This window comes from Petaurus breviceps, unplaced genomic scaffold, assembly GCF_028583685.1.
Source record: "Petaurus breviceps papuanus isolate PSGF00001 unplaced genomic scaffold, PetGlider_PUasm1.0 91133, whole genome shotgun sequence".
Lineage (NCBI taxonomy): Eukaryota > Metazoa > Chordata > Mammalia > Diprotodontia > Petauridae > Petaurus > Petaurus breviceps.
Genome location: NW_027187419.1, coordinates 97,458,527 through 97,467,395, shown reverse-complemented (window position 1 = coordinate 97,467,395; position 8,869 = coordinate 97,458,527). Strand labels below are relative to the sequence as shown.

The window sequence follows — 8,869 nt, the reverse complement described above, 5'->3', positions numbered from 1 at the left end:
ATCTATCTATCTATCTATCTATCTATCTATCTATCTATCTATCTATCTATCATCTATCTATCATCTACATGGCACCAAAGCTAAAAGTTCAAGGACTACTCATGGGTCTGAACCCACCACTGATCAGCATAGCAAGGTTGACCTGCTTTCTTTCTGTCTTGGACTGCCTGGTTTATCCCTCTTCAAGCAACCTGGTGGCACCTTGCTCACCATATTAATGCCAGTCTTCTTAGCAAGGACACTTGATTGGTTTAGCCCACTGTTGCTCAGAATTGCTAAACTCAAGAGAACTGCCAGTTTTAGTCTCCCAAGTAGCAGGAATTACAGCCAAGTACCATCACGTCTGGTTGTTTATTTATTTTTAATCCAAACATAGAACTTAAAAATGAACTTTTACAGATTGCACCAAGAAAAAAAAGTGAGAAGTAGATTCACAGTACAGTATAATAATCATAATGTAATAACAATAAGATATACATAGTCACATGTGCTACAAAATATTTTATGAATAATCATTGGATTTTTAAAAAAAATTGAACATTAGGCTATACATGATGAAATCAGAGTGCTAAATTTGTATTCAGAAGTCCTGGGTTTAATTGTTAGTTCTGTTTCTTACTACTCATTGTCAGCTTCAAAAACTAGTTCTTGAACTTCAGAAGAAATTTCTTAGATATCAGGCTAAAATTCAGTAGGCTTAGATTTTGCCAGGTAGGGAGTTCAGAAACAAGAGTATTCATGAAAACTCTTAACTCCAGCCTCCTATGGATGGGAGTTTGGGAACTAGATAGAGCATTCCATCTGTCCTTAGCTGTCAGGGTGACAACATGAGAGAAAGGCTATCTTTAAGAAGAATAGTTTCCAAATTAATTAGAATTTCATGGAACATAGCCCTCACCTTTAACTGTCCTCAGAAGTCCAGTCTATACTTAAACAGAGAATTCTAAATACTAATGTATAATGAATGGGCTGCTTGTGATTCATACCTGCAATTGATATTCAGTCATTCTTTTTGACCAGGGAAGGTTGGGAATAAATGGTAACAAATTAAGATATCAATCAAGAATTTATTGAGAATTCATACCTTCTCCCCAGTGACCAGTACATCTGGGGCTTTGGGTAGGTGTGGTAAAAATTTGCTCTAAGAGCCTAGGTAGGGATTTTTCATCCTGGTACTTTTTCTAGAACAGTGATTTTTGACCTCTTTTGTATGTCATGGACCCCTTTCATTGTCTGGTGACTCTGTATACTTCTTGGAGTGAGGAGCGAAAACAAAAATGTAATTTTTTTTCCTATCCAAGTTCGCAGACCCCCTGAAATAAGAACCTCTGCCCCAGATCTTTCGGTAAATTGTTCATGCTTGAATAGAACAAGGAATCATAAAGCTAAAGCATGAAAAATTATATAAGCCTAAGAAAACATCTGTTTTCCATTTAGTAAAGAATACAAAGTTTTCCAATGCAAACAGCAGGTAGTTTAATAGAGTTTCATCTGGCTCAGTTTGATAGCAATTGAAAGCATGCTCGATTTTGGGTTATGTGTCACATAAGCCTTCTACACCTTGGTTTTCTCATCTATAAATGGCAGGGTTGGGGGGGGGGGTAGACCAGATGACTTCTAATGTTCCTTCTACCTCTAAATGTAAGTTCTATATTGATAAAAATATTGTACCCATTGAGTCCTGGGGGTCATTATGTGCCTTGGAAGGATTGAGAATTGTCAGCCAGATTTTTCTTCTCCTTGACTCCTTCCCTTCCCACATCCCATGAACCCTGATTTCTCCCTTATAAAGGAAGAAAGGAGCCTACCTATCCTTCTCATATCCTTTAAAATATCCATTTATGGGTTGACTAAGAGGCACAGTGAATAGAGCACTGGCCCTGGAGTCAGGAGGACCCGAGTTCAAATCCAGCCTCAGACACTTAACACTAGCCATGTGACCTTGGGCAAGTCACTTAACCCCAATTGCCCTGCCTTCCCCCTCCAAAAATGGCCAATTATATGTTTTGTATGACTTTGTGTGCATAATAGATAGCATACTGTTTTTCTTTTCATTGGGTAGGGGAGGAGCTAGAGGAAGAGAGAGAATTTGGAACTGAAAATTTTTAAAATGAACGTAAAATTTTACAAATTAAATTGAAAAATAAAATGTCATTTTATTGTGACCATAGAGTTTAGGTTCAGTCAAGGTTGGGCACTCAGTTGATGTAAGCAAACTGGTATTAGTATAGTAAGTCTAGCTGAAGATAACATTTGAAGGTATCCCTGACCTAATGACCATCTCTGGATTGCTTATTGTTTGTCTTCTGTCAAAGAAAATAGAACCTTGGCTTGAAAGATAATTTTTCAGTCATATTTTTCAAAATGCTGATTTTTTTCCTTGAATATTAAACATATCTCCTTCCAGACCCAGGCACCTAGTGCCTGAATTTCACAAATGCAGTCTTCCAGCCCTGACAGAGCTCTGGGCAATAACAAATTTGCTTTCACAAGCTGCTCTTTATTTCCCTCTGTGTGCTTTAAGTACCATAGTCTCATGCTCATCAAACAGAGTTCTTGTATCATCATTTTCACTAGATAAAAGAGATGCTATGGCTTAGAGTGACTGAGTAGGAAAAAGTGGCTGGGGACGCTGCAGTGACTGATTGGCTCAGGATGAAACCTATTTAACTCTCCATCACCACAAACAGTTTGAGGGAAGTCTAGAAGAAGAATTGACTCTGCAGGTTTTTTAGTCCTCTTTAGTCATCTCCTCAGCTTTCAATCTGTTCTCATGAATTATTAACTGATGATTCAATGTGATACTTAATGGGACCAGATGCTCATCTCTACCTTCTGTGGTTGAGTGAACCTGTTGCCCCTGGATGCCCAGGGGCTTAGATATTTGTTCCAATGTTGGCTATACCTGTGATTGTGTGACTGTTTCAAAGGAGGCTGCACTTTAGTTGCTAAGGGTCACTCCAGGGTGACATTAAAGTACTGGGGACTCTCAGCAGGTTTTCTTTCACCCGAAAATATGCTCAAAAGAATCCAGGTTAGGAACATGAAATCTCAGTGCTTCCAAGATATTATTTTTCTAGGCTTTCATTAAAAATGCATTTGATTTCCCTAGGAGATAAAAGCAAAAAGTTACAAGCTCTACTTCTTTTGTTAGGAACCTTTTGATTTTGAACTCAGGCAAGCCCTTATACAAGGTTTTATTACAAAGCCAGGCTGGCTAGTCCACACAGACACATATGATTCAGGAAGTTTTTTGTCTTCCTTCAAAAAGAACTGAGTCCCTAGCCTGATCATACTGAAGAAGATCAAAGACCCACTAGATTATGGAACAGATTATTCCACAGTTTTTTCAGCTGTGAAATGAGGATAATGATACTTATCTCTCAGAGTTGTAAAGGGAATGCTTTGTCAACTATAAAATACTATGGAAAGGTGAGATGGTGTAGGGGGGAAAACACTGGTTTAGAGTTAGGAAGAATCCTTCCCCTACAACAAGCATTTTTAACCATTTTTGTGTTTCTTGGACCCCTTACATAGGCTGGTAAAATTATGGTCTCTTCAGAATATTTTGAACCCAACAGACATGGGTTCAAATTCTGACTGACACTAGCTTTCAACCCTGGGGAGTCATTTAACATGTACCTCACACAACTCCTAGGACTTATCCACTAAGTCACACACATGTTGGGATTTGCTTGGTAGAGGGAATTCTTTCACAGATCTCTCTTGATTCCATTGCACTTTGGGTGGCCTCCACACCACAAACCAGGTAAATTATGAAATTTCTAGGCTACTTGGTAGATTTCTGAGGAACACAAAGCTACCATCACTCCATCGCTTGTCCTTAAAAAGCACAAAACATGTAGTATAGATGCCATCTGGAGTAGGCTGACCCTACTTCCATGCTTTCTGATAAGATGCAAAAGGCAGCAAGAAGAACTGTGAGCAAAGGCATTGAGAGATAGGGTACAAATCACCTGAACTGTGGTATTGGGACATGATCTACCACATCACCAGCCCTGACACAGTGACTTCCAGGTGAGTTGGTTAAGGGTCTCTTTATCGTTTGTCATTAGTCTCTGGGCTTCCAGGACTTTTAAACACTGCTTGGGAAGTAATTATGCTATGATAAGAGGTTATGTGGAAAATCATCTAAGGAACAGGAAGTCATTGCAGGAAATGATGTCATAATCCAACTTCTTCCCCTTACTTTCATGTACAACCTGGATCAGAGATTTGGAGCTACAGGAGAGCTCAGGGGCTTGGGGCTTGGACTTGTTCTTTAATTGTTATTGGCAACTCCCAGATGAACAATAATACCCATGTGCCAGGTACTACGCTAAATGCTTTATAAATATTATCTCGTTGTATCCTCACAACAACTGTAGGAGATAGGGGCTCTTGTTTTACCCATTTTACATATGGGGAAACTGAGGGAGATGTAGGTGAAGTGACTTGCCCAGGGTCACACATCTGGTGAATGTCTAAGGTCAGAATTGAAGTCAAGTCTTCCTGAATCCAGGCTTTGCTCTCTATCCACTGTGTCACCTAACTGCCCCAGTGGGGAAATTGCCTTTACCAGTACAAGTTGACAGACAGTTACCTGAAGTACTGAGGTGTTGTGATTTGTCCAGGGTCACTCAGCCAGTATGTTTCTGAGGTGAGACTTGAACCAAAGTCTTCCTGGTTTCAAGTCCAGCTCACTGTTGACTATACTCCATCATTCAGATAAGGAAACTGAGTCCTGGAGAGAATAAATAATTTCCCAAGGGGAATCAGGTCAAAAGCAGCTATGTCTGTCAGGATTTGCATGTGGTGGATACTTTGATTCTGGATCCAGCGCTTGTCCACTGGCTTGCATGTTTTATTTGGACACTGGTATAATGACCCATTAATCAAAGTGAGAGGTAGATGCACTGAAAAATTGAAGGTGGATGGAGCTTTGAAAACTATTCAGTGAAAAGAATAAAAAGAGCATAAAATTGGGTTGTTTCAGTTACTATTTGGAGACCAGAAACAGTGCTAAAGCATTCACAGGACCAGCCGAAGAACATGGTCCCAGATTCCTTTGTCTTTCAGAGGAGATCAAGTAGAAAAACTAAAATATCATTATTGAAAATTGCCTTTTTTTCCCCCTTCCAACCCTTCTCTCTTCCTCTAGGAGTCAAAATGGAATTTCTTCAAACGAAAATTGAAGCAAAGTACCAACTTTGAAAATCCAATCTATGCAGAGGTAAAATATTTCCTTAATTAGGGATTTTTTTTCCTTTAGGCTCAAATTACTTTGCCAAATCAGATCTATCTATCTATCTATCTATCTATCTATCTATCTATCTATCTATCTATCTATCTATCTATCTATCTATCTATTTATCTATCTGTCTGTCTGTCTGTCTGTCTGTCTGTCTGTCTGTCTGTCTATAGTCTTGTTCTTCCTCCTCCTCTTCCTTTTAAAATCAATACCAAAATTTAACTTTACTCATCCAGATTTCTTTCCTTCCCACATATGCATTTGTCCTTCCAGTTACACATGGGAAATTAGTAAGTCAATAGGTATTTATTAACCATCTACTATGTTCCAGGCACTATGCTTAAGAGCTGAGGATACAAAAAGAGGCGAAAGATAGTCCCTGCCCTCAAGGTGTTCACAATCTAATATAGGAAGATAACACACAAAAGGAAGCTGGAAAGTAGTGTGTGGGGGGGACTATAGGGGGTGCCTGGCATGGGGCCATCTTAAATGTAGAAACAAGCTTCCAATTCACTCACAGGTCAGGACATGTCTTTGGTCTTTTTTTTTTTTTTTGTCTTTGTTCCTGTTCAAAAATGAAAGACAAACAACAAATAACAACAAGAAGGAGAAATAAGAAATAATTAGAAGAAGAAAGGCACTAGGGTTAAGAAGGGTTGGAAAATGCTTCCTGTATAAGATGGAGTTTAATTCAGGACTTATATGAAGACAGTACATGAGGGAGAGCACTCCAGGCATGAGGGACAGGAAAAAAAAATTTCAAAGCCAATAGATGGAGTGTCTTGTTCATGAAAGAACAAGAAGGCTGATGTCACTGAAGAGTGTGTGTCAGTAAGTGAGATATAAGAAGACAGAAAAGGCAGGAGAAGGTTAAGTTATGAAGGGCTTTGAATGCCTGGTCCTGGGGGCAATAAGATACCAGTGGAGTTCATTGACTAGAGGTTTAATGTGGTTGGACCTGCGCTTTAGGAAAATCACTCTGGTGGTTGAATGGAGGACAAATTAGAGTTCAGAGAGACTTGAGGCAGGCAGACCCACCAGGCTATTGCAGTTATCCAGGCATGAGGGGATGAGAGCCTGCACCAGAATGGTGGCCATGTCAAAGGAGAGGAGAGTGTGTATTTCAAAGATGTTGCAACAGGAAGATCAACAGGTCTTAGCAACAGAGTATTGGGGGTAAGAGATAGTGAGGAGTAAAGGAAGATGTCTAGGTTGTGAGCCTAAGGGACTGGGAGGATGATGTTGCCCTCTACAAGAACAGGAAAGGTAGGAGTTAGGGGGGAAGGTTTAGGGGGAAAGATAATGAGTTCAGTTTTAGACATGCTGAGTTTAAGATCATTGTTGAAGATCCAGTTTGAGATGCCTGAGAGGAAGTTGGAGATGAATCAAGGTCAATAATTCTTTTGGAGGGGGGAAGGCAGGGCAATTGGGGTTAAATGACTTGCCCAAAGTCACACGGCTAGTAAATGTTAAATGTCTGAACTCAGGTCCTCTTGATTCCCGGGCTGGTACTCTACTCACTGCGCCACCTAGCCCCACTAAGGCCAATGATTCTTAAATTATTCTTGTAGATGGAGAAGGAGCAACAGGAAGTTACAGCTGCTGTGCCATCCCCATCTCCCTCACTTCCTGCTGACATCATACAAAGAAAAGACCAAACTCCAGCTTATATAGCAACTGAAGATACATTTAAAGATACCGCTAACCTTGTTAAAGAGGACTCTGAGGTATAATTAGTGCCATTGATTTTAGGGAATCATTAGAAATATACTTTTGCACATATATTTTTTACAAACAGATGGAAAAAGGTTAACATTCAGTACTTTATAAAATATATACATATATATAATATCTTGCCTATAGTTGGAGATGTCTGTTGAAACTATGCCTTGTGTTTTTTTTTACTTATACCAACTCATATTTTTATGAAGAATTATCACAATGTACTATATGTATATCTTTGCACTGATGCTGTCTGAAAGTGATGTTATAAATATATTTGTATATTTGTAAATTTTGGAGAGATTATCATGTCATTGATATTGCTAATAAAAATGTCTGCTGAATTGGTTATAGCATCTCTAGAGGTAAATTATTTCAATGGAGGGATAAAAATCAAGGTAATTTAAAGGCCTTGTCCATTGTAGAGAAAGGGTACCATGTTCTTATCTCCACATTTATTCAGGAAATGGAAAATGGACTACTCCATAATGTCAGTTTGTATACAGCAGCACCGAATTACTGTGCACTGATAAAGTCCAAATTCTTTCATATTAAAAGAGGACTCTGCACACACACACACACACACACACACACACACACACACACACACAAATATGTAAAGGATGACTATAGACCCTTCAGTTTATGCAGAAGATAGGAAAATAATTTAGCATATTTTACTTCAAAAACTTACACTTAAACAGCCATTGTACATTTTTATATCGTCAAAGTAGAATATATGTGCTATCCCCATCTCTGTGGGCTCTCCCCTGAAGTGCCAATTAAACATTTCTATTTACAAGTGTCTATAAGAAGATTCTGTATCATTAGATACTGGTGTCATGCTATGTGATACTTTTTACTTCATCTAATGATATATATATTTTTTATTCTGAGGATACATAGAACAGGTCACTCACTTGACTAGCACCTCAAGCAGTCTTTCCAGGGGACTGAAATGCTATAGCTAGAAAATGCTTAATTATCTGCCTTTTCATCAAGTACCTTACAAAAAGTCCTAGCAAATCAGAACTCAAACTTTGGTTTGGGGGGTTTGTGCAAATTTCATTGTCATTGACTATTTATTTCCTGAAGTGGAAAGGGAAATAGTTTTTAGTAATAGTCATTATAGGTCCTCTGATTGAATCTATGTATCTGGACTAGAATGTACTGGATAGTTTAGTTTTTCTGTTATAATATAAACTAGTTGGCATAACAGGAACAATCTAATAGAAGTCTAGGGTCATTGAAAGAATGTACAATTTAACATTTCTTGTCACCTCCCCCTAGCTCACCACGTCTCTAAACTGCAAATAAATGTGTAATGTATGAAACATCTTCCACTGATTATCCTATCCCTGAGTTTTCGTATTTGTTCCCCATGTTTAGAACTCTTGTTGTAATTATAATGAAATGTATTTTGATTGGAAAAGCAACTGGGAAATGATGCTGCTGAATAAATCTAATAAATGTGTTATTTTATCAGACTTATACTTCATACCTTTTGGTGTCTTACTTATGGGCTTATTCTTTTGTGCTCTGTAGAGATTCCAAGGAACTTGGTTTTTATAAATAGCACCAGAAAAATACTGTAGGCTGCACCTTCTTGGTTGAAATGTAAGATTCTTTTTTTTTTTTTTTGAAAATCCACAATATTTCTAGGACAGGACTCATTTCATTTAGCAACATGTAGTCCTGGAATATTCTAGTGTAGGAAATGGGGAACATAAGTCTAGTTAAGTTGAGTCATTAAGCACTAAATGCCTAGTATGTACTAGCCATAGGTTCCCAAAGTGGGGGATACCACCCCAGGGGGCACTGGAATGATCCAGGGAAACATTAGTAGTCCTGGGTGCAATTGGGAGGTATTGAATAAAAATAAAGGAGTGGTGGAAG

The 8,869-nt window shown here is 38.5% G+C and overlaps 1 protein-coding gene across 2 annotated transcripts in view; it reads left to right on the top strand.

Moving 5' to 3' along the window:
- Window positions 1-8,460, top strand: part of LRP2 (LDL receptor related protein 2) — a 264,762-nt gene extending 256,302 nt beyond the window's left edge. For both annotated transcript variants that reach the window (XM_069080640.1, XM_069080638.1), the window contains exons 78-79: window positions 5,162-5,233; window positions 6,823-8,460. In XM_069080640.1, the coding sequence (XP_068936741.1) occupies window positions 5,162-5,233; window positions 6,823-6,984 (234 nt within the window). In that variant the 3' untranslated portion in view covers window positions 6,985-8,460. The remainder of the gene's footprint in view (window positions 1-5,161; window positions 5,234-6,822) is intronic.
- Window positions 8,461-8,869: the final 409 nt, after the last annotated feature.